Genomic DNA, 12,719 nt, shown 5'->3' on the forward strand with positions numbered 1-12,719 from the left:
GACTCGATCCCAGGACCCTGAGATCATGACCTGAGCCGAAGGCAGAGGCTTTAACCCACTGAGCCACCCAAGCACCCTAGTTTTTGTTCAAAGTATTTTATATTTACAGGTTAGTTAAATTACAGAGTTATAAATAGTTTATTACTTTGTGACTGGGCAAGACCTTTAAGTTGAATAATTTCTTACTCTTTTTTTTTTTTTTTTTTTTAGGACATGTTCCAGAGATCCAACACAGGCCATTGCCAACAGATTGAAAGAAATGTATGAAATATATTCTCAGCATTGCCAGCCAGATGAGGATTTCAGTAGTTCTAAAGGTAAGGCTTCATACTGTCCATCTTGTTCTCATCTTTGAAGTTTAACTACATGGAGTCTGTCCTTCATAAGTGAATCAGAAATACGAAGAATAGATTTAGGGCTTTATTTTTTTTATTTTTATTTTTGTTTAATTTATTTGACAGAGAGAAATCACAAGTAGATGGAGAGGCAGGCAGAGAGAGAGAGAGAGAGGGAAGCAGGCTCCCTGCTGAGCAGAGAGCCCGACGTGGGACTCGATCCCAGGACCCTGAGATCATGACCTGAGCTGAAGGCAGCGGCTTAACCCACTGAGCCACCCAGGCGCCCCGATTTAGGGCTTTAGATTGATGGCTACAATATGAATGTCCAACTTTTCTGTTAACCAAGTGGTTTCTGGGCCCTTCTCCATACGATAAAATGTAGACTGATATCTGGTACTTTGTTGGCAAAATCTTTAGTTCCATTTGTAGACTGGATATTATTAGATTCAGAAGTGTAGTGATTCTTCAAAATGTGAAGAATAAGTTCAGAAGATACAGCTGTTCCATGCCCAGACCTGCCCTAGAAGTTGTCTGATGTCATAAAGTAGAAACAGGTATGAGTGGAATAGTAAACCAGTTATATATACCTTTTAGCATAGAGCTGCTTAGTTCAAACTTACCAAAAAAAAAAAAAAAAAAGTATGACTCTTAATGGAATGCTATTACAGTTTTTTAAGTGGAAATTTCATTTCACAGGGACACCTGGTGGCTCAGTTGGTTAAGTGTCTGCCTTTGGCCCAGGTCATGGTCCCAGGGTCCTGGGGACTGAGTCCTGCATCAGGCTCCCTACTCAGCATCTGCTGCTTCTCCTCTCTCTCTCTCTCTCTCTGCTGCTCCCCTTGCTTGTGCTCTCTTCCTCTCTTTCTCTCACTGTCAAATAAATAAATAAAATCTTTTTTTAAAATTCATTTTACAGTTTTAGAAAAATGTTAGTGTTACTGTGGTTACCATGAAGAAAATTAAGAAGTCATAGGAATGATTGGAACAGCAGCTGTACAAAGTGCATATATATATGAAGTTATTGGTTGGTTTTTAAATTTTATTTTGTGGGCAGCAAATGGAGTAGACTCTCACTTTCTACAGTGTGTTCTTTGCATGTGACTTTTATCTTTTATTTATGCAGAAATTGCCAGCAAACATTTTCGTTTTGCGGAGATGCTTTACTATAAAGTACTAGAATCTGTTATTGAACAGGAACAGAAAAGACTGGGAGACATGGATTTATCTGTGAGTAAATCACCAATGCATTGGTGCATAATAAAAATGTAGTTTCCTTTCAGCCCTACTCATACAAAACCTAGACTAAACTAAACAAAGATAAAACTATAGCTTTGAGGGAGTAAGATTGGCAGCTGAGGAAACTCGTGTCTTGAGTGTCTTTGCCTCCAGTCCCCCACTTACTGTTCTCAGTGTGGCAGGCTGTGTAGTAGAACTCATGGCTTCTGTGGGCAGTTAAGATTCCATAGTCAAAGACTGAATCATTCAGACTTAAGGTAAATTGAGTTTTTAGGGTGCATGAACTTGTTAATCGGCACGCTCCCCAAACAAACCTTGCGCAGCAAGAGTAAGTTGAGCATTGACTAGATAGGACTTTAACATAAATATTCAGCCATTGCTCTTTGACTAAGAAAATTATTTTTTCCAGATTTTACTAGTTAAGAAATATAAATTGGTTTTGAAATAAGTAGTATTTACTTTTAATGACATCAGTAAAAATGACTTTTAAAAACTATTTTTTAAAATAACATTTTGGAGAAAATTATAAAGCTGACCAATAATTATTCTAATTTCTTCTATTTACTTTTATTTTTGTACATGAAATTATGGCTGTAGGAATTTAAAAAGCTGTTAAGACAGAGGGAGCCTGGGTGGCTCAGTGGGTTAAGCCACTGCCTTCGGCTCCGGTCATGATCTCAGGGTCCTGGGATCGAGTCCCGCTTCGGGCTCTCTGCTCCGAGGGGAGCCTGCTTCCTCCTCTCTCTCTCTCTCTGCCTGCCTCTCTGCCTACTTGTAATCTCTCTCTGTCAAATAAATAAATAAAATCTTAAAAAAAAAAAAAGCTGTTAAGACAAATTTTTAAATTTTGAGACACATACAGAAGGGTGTATAAAACAGCTGCAGTTTAGGGGCTGATAAAAAGAAGATACCTTTATACCCACCTCAAAAACTTATAAAACAATTTTTTATCGTAGTAAAATATACATAACATAAAATTTGGCATTTTAAGCATTATTGAGTGTACAGTTCAGTGGCATTAAGTACATTCACAGTGATGCGCAACCCTCACCACCAGCCATCTTCAGAACTTTTTCATCATCCCCAACTGAAAGTCTGTGTCCATTAAGCAATGACTCCCCATCTCACCTCCCTTGAGTTCTGGTAATCTCTTCTTTCTGTCTCTACAGATTAACCTCTTCTAGGTATAATACAGTATTCTTTTGTGTCTCGTGTATTTCACTTGGCATGACGTGTTCAAGGTTCATCCATGTTTTAGCATGTCAGAATTTCCTTTTCAAGGCTGAACAGTATTCAGAATATTACTCATAATCAACAATATATAATTGTTTGCCTTTTTTTGGTCAAGTTGTAGGAGTTGTTTACGTATTCTGTTTTGTTTTGTTTTTTTTTTTTTTTTAAAGATTTTATTTATTTATTTGACAGAGAGAGATCACAAGTAAGCAGAGAGGCAGGCAGAGAGAGAGAGAGAAAGGGAAGCAGGCTCCCTGCCGAGCAGAGAGCCTGATGCGGGACTCGATCCCAGGACCCTGAGATCATGACCTGAGCTGAAGGCAGCGGCTTAAGCCACTGAGCCACCCAGGCGCCCCAGTTGTTTACGTATTCTGGATATTAATCCCTTATATATGATTTACAAACATTTTCTCCCATTCTGTGGGTTGTGTCTTTATTTCATTGATAGTGTCCTTTGATAGACAAAAGGTTTTAATTTTGATGAAGCCCAATTTATTTTTATTCTCCTGTTTCCTGTGTTTTTGGTGTCTAAGTAACTTTTTAATTCAAAAATAGCAAATGTTGGGGCGCCTGGGTGGCTCAGTGGGTTAAGCCGCTGCCTTAGGCTCAGGACATGATCCCAGGGTCCTGGGATCAAGCCCTGCATCGGGCTCTCTCTGCTCAGCAGGGAGCCTGCTTCCTCCTCTCTCTCTCTGCCTGCCTCTCTGCCTACTTGTGATCTCTGTCTGTCAAATAAATAAATAAAATCTTTAAAAAAAAAAAAGCAAATGTTTATGTACAGATTTGGAAAATTAATAACCAAGAAAAAAAGGGGGGGAATGTAATTATGTCTCCTGAGAGAAGTATGTGCACTTGTGGCCCGTGATCATGCAGCTAGTCACCTGCTTTCCAGCTGTCTTTCTCTGACAGTGGCCTCCAACTGTAAATACCATTTTGTAACCTCTTTCCACATTATTATTTCCCTAAGCAGCAGGGTGTTTGTATATTTTTGTTAGGGATATAATATTTTATCAGCTGTATTTCATAATATGTAAGGTTTTTGAAAGTTCTTACACATTTTTTTAATACTTGTTTTGCTAAAACATGGGCTTATTTATCAAGCTAAGAAAAGTTCTATAAGAAAGTAAGCACATGGGGGTGGGGTTATGGACACTGGGGAGGGTATGTGCTATGGTGAGTGTTGCGAATTGTGTAAACCTGGTGATTCACAGCCCTGTACCCCTGGGGATAAAAATATATGTTTATAAAAAATAAAAAATTAAAAAAAAAAAGAAAGCACATAGTTCTCACTACCTCAGAAAATAAGACTTCCTTTCATATTTTTATTTAACTTGACTGGGTAGGAAATGTCTTTGTTAGAGTAGGCTAATGTTTTTAAATGTTAATACCTTTGTTTTATAGGGCATTCTGGAGCAAGATGCATTCCATAGATCGCTTTTGGCCTGCTGCCTTGAGGTCGTTACTTTTTCTTACAAGCCTCCTGGGAATTTTCCATTTATTACTGAAATATTTGATGTGCCACTTTATCATTTTTATAAGGTATTTTAAAAATCTGTTACTGATGAGGAAATTGTAGATGTGACCATCTTCCTATTGTTAGCTGGCTAATTCATTTTGCTACCTAAGTACATCTCTTCTCTTTTTAATTATATATTTAATAGTTTTTACTCTATCTGGGGAGAAGAAGAGTCCTAAGAACTATTTAAATTCTTCTCAAACAGTATAAAGGCCAATTTACGGTAAAAGCTTTATTTGATTCTTCCTTTTATCTGCTATTGACCTTTAGGATACTTTGATTTTATTGTCTAGGAAACCTTTCAAAAAAAGTAGCAAACCAGTAGCTAATCCTATATAGCAACCTTTTAAAATTTTTTTATTTTAATTAATTAAGTAGGCTCCACTCCCAGTGCAGAGCCCAACTCCAGGCTTGAAATCATGACCCTGAGATCAAGACCTGAGCTTAAAATCAAGAGACCTGACTGAACCACTCAGGTGTCCCAACCTTTTTTTACTTTATGGAAATAACATTGAAAGTCTTTGAGAAGAAAAAAGTTCTCTTTCCCTTGTTATATAGAAGTGCAGAGTGATGGCATTGATTTGGTAATTATTTGTCTTGATATGGATTTAGTGTATGGGTTTATCTTAATTATTATATAGTAGTCAAAATCAATGTTTTTTAGTGGCATGGATTGAATGTTTAGAATTTTTGTTTTATTTATTTATTTACTTATTGATGTATTTATTATTTTTCTAAGTAATCTCTACACCCAACATGGGGCTTGAACATAACAGTCCCAAAAGTAAGATTCAGATACTTTACCAACTGAGGAGCCAGGTGCCCCTAGAGTTTTTAAATGTGAAATTTTAAGAGTAATATTTTTCAGCTTAATAGAAAAGGCATCTTTATTCTTTGAAAAATGTTTAAAATATGCCATTAGAAGATTTTCTATAATTCCTACATGAATTTTAAATAATTATTTATAAAGACAGTGAAGGGAAGACCAACTGTTTCAAAATAGTATTGTTATTTAGATTTGTAATTTCTGATTAATTACCTGTTTTATCTACAAATATGTAAAAAACCAAAATGTACCCATTTTGCTTCACACTTACTAAGTTTTTGGTGACAAAAATAATTATTAAAGCAGGGCATTTTTAAATTTCAGGTGATAGAAGTATTCATTAGAGCAGAAGATGGTCTTTGTAGAGAGGTGGTAAAACACCTTAATCAGATTGAAGAACAGATCTTGGATCATTTGGCATGGAAACCAGAGTCTCCACTCTGGGACAGAATTAGAGACAATGAAAACAGAGTTCCTACTTGTGAAGAGGTTTGTGAAAATACCTTAACATCTCTCTATAACAAAAGTGCATCAGTAACTAGTCAGTTTATATTGCTCACTGAGAGCAGTTAAACTTGGTGTCTTCGGGGGCGCCTGGGTGGCTCAGTGGTTAAGCCGCTGCCTTCGGCTCAGGTCATGATCTCAGGGTCCTGGGATCGAGTCCCGCATCGGGCTCTCTGCTCAGCAGGGAGCCTGCTTCCTCCTCTCTCTCTCTGCCTGCCTCTCTGCCTACTTGTGATTTCTCTCTGTCAAATAAATAAATAAAATCTTAAAAAAAAAAAAAAAAAAACTTGGTGTCTTCGTTATGTGAAGTGGGAGGGTGGCAGTTGGGTTTAATATGGTACAGTCACCCCTGTATCTGAGAAAAATCCTCTAAGTCTAGGAGTCAGAAATAATGCTTGATGGCTGTAAAGCTCAGTGCCAGAGTAAGAATTCAGTGTTCTCTCTTAATTTTTAGTACAGTTTCTGTACCTTAGAATGGTTGGTATTCGGATTCTCTAAATCAGTAATGAAGACTGATTCATATTTAGTATTCAGCTATTAGCTTTGAATTTTTTTTTTTATTTTTTTTATTTATTTATCAGAGAGAGAGGCGGGGAGAGAGCAAGCACAGGCAGACAGAATGGCAGGCAGAGGCAGAGGGAGAAGCAGGCTCCCTGCTGAGCAAGGAGCCCGATGTGGGACTCGATCCTAGGACGCTGGGATCATGACCTGAGCCGAAGGCAGCTGCTTAACCAACTGAGCCACCCAGGCGTCCCTAGCTTTGAATTTTTTAAGCCTGCCAGACTTTTTTTCAACTTCAGTATGAAACTGGAGAAGACAGCTGATTTTATTTAGGTCGAGTAACTGGTGAGCATGTTTTGTTTTGCCTTAGATTGTGACTGTATTTCTAATGAAACTGCCTTTTCGAATAATGACACTCTGTGTATATCATTCTTTATAGGTTATGCCACCTCAGAATCTGGAAAGAGCTGATGATATTTGTATTGCTGGCTCTCCTTTGACTCCCAGAAGGGTGAGTGAAGTTCGTGCTGATACTGGAGGACTTGGAAGAAGTAAGTTTAAAGTAGCAGAGGGAATATTTGGGAGCCTAATATCTGGGAATTGAAATTCTATCTAAAACTACAAGTGAAGTTAATGGAGTTTATATAGAAGAAATATTTTGTGCATTATAGTACTACATGGATCACTTAAAAGTAATGCTTTTGAAGAATATTTAAGAACACAGGAAGAGGCATGTAGTAACAGGTGACTATAAAAAGAGAATGCTGTGTATTAATGTGATTCTTATATTTGAAGTGTGTGTTTATATATAAGCATATAGAAGAGCTGAAATGGGAAAACCGAACTGTTAAGAACAATTATTATTGGACGATAGAATTCCTGGTGCTTTCGGTAAATTTTTTTTTTTTGAGATTTTATTTATTTATTTGGCAGAGAGAGACACAGCGAGAGAGGGAACACAGGCAGGGGGAGTGGGAGAGGGAGAAGCGGGCTTGCCACTGAGCAGAGAGCCCCACGTGGGGCTTGATCCAGGACCCTGAGATCATGACCTGAGCAGAAGGCAGAGGCTTAATGACAGCCACCCAGAGGCCCCTGCTTTCTGTAAAATTTTTAAGATGAATATGTATTTCTTCTAAAATAAGAAGAGGGACACCTGGGTGGCTCAGTTAGTTGAACGTCCAACTCTTGATTTCAGCTCAGGTCATAATGTTGGCATTGTGGGATTGAGCTCCAAGTTTGGCTTCATGCTTGGCACAGAGTCTGCTTGAGTTTCTCCTCCTCTGCCCCTCCCCCTGCTCTCTCAAATAAATAAATCTTAAAAAAAAAACAAAACTCAGGGGTGTCTGGGTGGCTCAGTGGGTTAAGCCTCTGCCTTTGGCTCAGGTCATGATCCTGGGGTCCTGGGATTGAGCCCCACATCAGGCTCTCTGTTCAGCGGGGAGCCGGCTTCCTCTTCTCTTTCTGCCTTCTCTCTGCCTACTTGTGATCTGTCAAATAAATAAAATCTTTAAAAAAAAAAAAATCAGAACAGCGTTTTTTTGGTTACGTTAGTCCCCATACAGTCCTTCCATTAGTTTTTGATGTTGTGTTCCATGATTCATTATTTGCATGTAACACCCCTTCCTCTATGCAATCTGTGCCCTCCTTAATACCCATGACCAGACTGTAGAGCTGTATGATGCAAGTAGGTATAGACAAGTGAGTTAAAAGTGGTGAATGGCCAGAGTGAGTTCAGCTTTGACTCTTGGCAGTCGAGCTGTGCTATACTGGTTAGTATGACAGTAGTGCTGGCCCAAGAAATAGAGAAAAGAGAAGTTTCGCTATTCATCTGATTATATTTAGGCGGCTTTTTAAAAAAAGTAACTTCTCTGCCCAATATAGGGCTTGAACTCAGAACCCCAAGATCAAGAGTCGAATGCTGTATGGGCTGAGTCAGCCAGGAGCCCCTTCAGGTAGCTAGCTCTCTGTAATGTCTTCCAGGTACAAGGTTTAAGTTTATACAGCTGAGACAAAACTGCTTTTTAAAAAAGTGATTCTGTAAATTCAGAGAGCTCTAAATCCTTGGATGCCATTAGAAGGATATTGTTGTTTCTAGATCAACCTTTTGATATATTCAATAAGCACTGGCTATAGACGAAAGATCAGTTTTAAAATCAGGAATCGTTTTATGTCCGTGCATACTCAATAAGTATGGATGAACTATATGAAAATGTCCTCATTTTTTGGAAGAGGTAGATTGGCTTAACTATTTTTCTGCTTTTACCTGCTTCAGACCCATAGATCTGACAGTTGGTCTTCCTCAGTCCTTTTTCTGTAGTTTTTTCCTTCCCTAGTCTATGGATTTGGGACCTGACTTTAAGCTTTATTTTCTTTGTACTCATCACTTTTCCAATTTCAATGTCTCTTAATGCCTTACAAGGTAATCATCAGTCATAATGCATTCTTTCTGACTGCAGCTTTGTTCCAAATACAAAGCTAGTGAGTTTATTGGCTTTTGTACCATTGAGAAATTGAAATGTTAAGCTATCAGCTGTCAGGACTTTTGTACTATTGAGAAATTGAAACATGAAGCTATAGGCTGTCAGGACTATTATTATCAATCCCCTTATGACCTCTCTACGTAGATTTTAAAACTTAAATAAACTACCGATATGCTGTTGGACATGCTGCTTGAAAATTCAGTCCTTGATGTGAATGTTTAACAACAGACCGTGCCATGATGGTTATAGAATTTGCTTCTATTTAGGATGATGAAGTTTTGGAAATAGTGGTGATGATTGCACAAAATTGTGAGCGGAATTAATGCCACTGAATAGTACACACAATAATGGTTAAACTGGCAAATTACATGTTATATATATTTATATTAAAGAAACTAATAACGTAATATACCCCAAACCATTGAATAGTACAATTTAAATGATTAAAATGTATGTGAATTATATCTCAATAGAGTTGTTTAAAAAATATAATAAACTAAGCTTAATTGAGTCCAAAACACATAATATCCAATCTTGCTGAAGAACATTACTGAGCTTTAGTAATTTTCTGTGTGTGGAAAAAAGATAAAGATGAAAACTAATAAAACTGGGGTAAAATGCTCCCGGATGATATCATAGTAATATCACGTCCCCTTGAGTAGTGGCTTTACGGTAAAATCACATCATACGTGAGTGAATATCATCAAAAATATCATAGGAAAATAGAATAATTCTTTAAATTGCCCCTAAGTCATCAAGGTTCTGTAGGAACAGAATGTGGAGTTTGGTTGATTTAGCAGAAGCTGGAATAATGTAGGGAGCATTGTGCAACAAATAGAGAAATTTTCCTGTGTTTAAATTTTGCTCTTAATGATGTCTGGTTGAATTTTCATTAGTTGACTATAGCTGTGATATGACCCCTTTAATTTTTGTTTATGAAGTATTTCAGACACTAGCTTTGAACATAAGAGCCTGGATTCAGAAGTTAGATCTGAGTTTTCTTGAGTTAAACCGTTGGTTTGATGGGTTTTTGTTTTTGTTTTTAACTATAGGCATAACATCTCCAGCCACATTATATGACAGATACAGCTCCCCAGCAGCCAGCTCTACCAGAAGGCGTCTATTTGTTGAGAACGATAGCCCCTCTGATGGAGGGACACCTGGGCGCATTCCCCCCCAACCCCTAGTCAATGCTGTCCCTGTGCAGAATGTATCTGGGGATGCTGTTTCTGTCACACCAGTTCCTGGACAGACTTTGGTCACCATGGCAACAGCCACTGTCACGGCCAACAATGGACAAACAGTGACCATTCCCGTACAAGGTAAGGAAGGCAGGTTGGATATTGAGTTCTTTCTTGGTGGCCTTTATGGAAAGTCACCTGAGATTTGGCTGGAATGACAACGTGAGATAAGAGTGGAGCGGGGGAAGGAGGCTGGGAGGGGAGAAATTGCACACCCATGCCTGGAGAGCCTTTCATCATCCTCATTTTCTCCCTAACAAACTAGGTATTGCGAATGAAAATGGAGGGATAACGTTCTTCCCGGTCCAGGTCAATGTTGGAGGGCAGGCACAAGCTGTAACTGGCTCCATCCAGCCCCTGAGTGCTCAGGCCCTGGCTGGAAGCTTGAGCTCTCAACAGGTGACAGGAACAACGTTGCAAGTCCCTGGTCAGGTGGCCATTCAACAGATTTCCCCAGGTGCACACCAGCAGAAACAAGGCCCACCTTCAACTGGCAGCAGTATTAGACCGAGGAAGACCAGCTCTTTATCGCTTTTCTTTAGAAAGGTAATTTTTCATGTACCCTTGCCAGAGCAGAAGCTTGGGAAATACAAGTGTTAGGTAAACAAAATTGGAAATGTTTTTGTTTCTCTACCAGGTTTACCACTTGGCAGGAGTCCGCCTTCGGGATCTTTGTGCTAAACTGGATATTTCCGATGAACTGAGGAAAAAAATCTGGACCTGTTTTGAATTCTCCATAATTCAGTGTCCTGAACTTATGATGGACCGACATCTGGACCAGTTGTTGATGTGTGCCATTTATGTGATGGCAAAGGTAAGCACCATTTGGAATATAAAAGGAAAAAGTAAAGATACTAGCTCAGAACACTTCTAACAGTTTTACTGAGGTACAATCACTTCATTCATTCACTTTTTAAAAAAATTTTTTAAATTTATTTTCAGCATAACAGTATTCATTGTTTTTTCACCACACCCAGTGCTCCATGCAATCTGTGCCCTCTTCAATACCCACCACCTGGTTCCCCCAACCTCCCACCCCCCACCCCTTCAAAACCTTCAGATTGTTTTTCAGAGTCCATAGTCTCTCATGGTTCACCTCCCCTTCCAGTTGCTCTCAACTCCCTTCTAACTCCCCTCATTTTTAAGTAGGCCCCACACCCAGCATGGAGCCCAGCGTGGAGCTTGAACTCACAACTCTGAGATCCAAAACCTGAGCTGAGATCAAGAGTTGGGACACTTAACCAACTGAGCCACCCAACCACCCCTTAACTCACTCACTTAAAATGTACACCTCCTTGGATTTTAGTACATTTACAGATAACGTGCAGCCATCTCCACAGTAAATTTTAGAACATAATACTCCATTGTATGAGTATATGATATTTTGTTTATCCATCAGTTGATGGTCATCTGGGTATTTTAACTTTTCGGCTATTATGAATAATGCTTTCGTGAACATTTGTGTACAAGTTTTTGTGTGGACATGTTTTCATTTCTCTTTGATACGTACCTAAGAGTGGATTGCTAGCTAGGTCATATACTGTGTTTAACCATTGGAGGAACAGCCAGACTGCTTTTGCAAAGTCCCTGCACCATTTTGTATTTCAACCATTAGTATATGAAGGTTTTCATTTTTCTACCTTTTCATCAGCACTTTTTCTTTAAATATTTTATTTATTCATTCAACAGACAGCACAAGCAGGGGCAGTGGCAGGGAGAGGGAGAAGCAGGCTGCCCCCCTAAGCAGGGAACCTGGTGGGGGGCTTGATCCCAGGACCCTGGGATCATGGCCTGAACCAAAGGCAGATACTTAATTGACTGAGCCACCCAGGAGCCCCTCTTTTCAGCACTTTTTATTATTAGACATTGTTTTTTAAAATAACTTACTGAGGTGAAATTCACATAACATAAATGAGCCATTTTTAAATGAACAATTCAGTGGTGTTTGGTACATTCCCATTATTATACACCTAATCTTTATGTTGTTCCAAAACATTTCCATCCCTGCAGAGTAAAACTACTTAAGTAGGTTATTTTTCCTCCTCCCACTGGCTCCTGGCACCCACCATTCTGCTTTCTGTCTCTATGAATTTGGCTGTACCAGGTGCCTCTAGGAGTCATATAGTTTTTGTCTTTTTTTTTTTTTTTTAAAGATTTTATTTATTTATTTATTTGACAGAGAGAGATCACAAGTAGGCAGAGAGGCAGGCAGAGAGAGAGAGGAGGAAGCAGGCTCCCTGCTGAGCAGAGAGCCCGATGCGGGACTCGATCCCAGGACCCTGAGATCATGACCTGAGCCGAAGGCAGCGGCTTAACCACTGAGCCACCCAGACACCCAGTTTTTGTCTTTTTATGATTGGTTTATTTCAGTGAGTATAATGTCCTCAAGATTTATCCGTGTTGTAGCATGAGTTGTAATTTTGTTCCTTTGCAAGGCTGATTAAATACCACATTTTGCTTATCCATTCATCCAATGATGTCCACTTGGGTGGCTGGCACTTTTTAGCTATTGTGAATAATGTACTGTGAACATGAGTGTATGAATATCTCTCAAGTTTTTAGTTTCATTCTTTTGTTTTTATACTCAAAAGTGGAATTGCTGGGTCATACGGTAATTCTGTGCTTAATTGCTGGAGAAATTTGCCATATTTTTCAGAGCAGCTACACCATTTTACATTCCCACCAGCAGTGCATGAGAGTTCTAAATCCTCTACATCCTTGCCAGCTTCTTTTCTCTTTTTTATTATAGTCATCCCAGTGAGTATTGATACATTCTGGTGGTTTTGACATATATTTCCCGAATGACTAATGATGTTGAGGGTCTTTTATTGTGCTTATTTGCTG

At 38.9% G+C, this 12,719-nt stretch overlaps 1 protein-coding gene across 2 annotated transcripts in view; it reads left to right on the plus strand.

Moving 5' to 3' along the window:
• RBL2 (RB transcriptional corepressor like 2) overlaps positions 1-12,719 on the plus strand; it is a 55,711-nt gene that overhangs the window by 28,227 nt on the left and 14,765 nt on the right. For both annotated transcript variants that reach the window (XM_059382562.1, XM_059382563.1), the window contains exons 10-17: positions 211-317; positions 1,462-1,565; positions 4,209-4,346; positions 5,474-5,638; positions 6,594-6,705; positions 9,687-9,956; positions 10,141-10,421; positions 10,513-10,689. In XM_059382562.1, coding sequence (XP_059238545.1) covers positions 211-317; positions 1,462-1,565; positions 4,209-4,346; positions 5,474-5,638; positions 6,594-6,705; positions 9,687-9,956; positions 10,141-10,421; positions 10,513-10,689 — 1,354 coding nt within the window. The remainder of the gene's footprint in view (positions 1-210; positions 318-1,461; positions 1,566-4,208; positions 4,347-5,473; positions 5,639-6,593; positions 6,706-9,686; positions 9,957-10,140; positions 10,422-10,512; positions 10,690-12,719) is intronic.

The sequence above is a fragment of the Mustela nigripes genome, chromosome 17, assembly GCF_022355385.1.
Source record: "Mustela nigripes isolate SB6536 chromosome 17, MUSNIG.SB6536, whole genome shotgun sequence".
Taxonomy (NCBI): Eukaryota; Metazoa; Chordata; class Mammalia; order Carnivora; family Mustelidae; genus Mustela; species Mustela nigripes.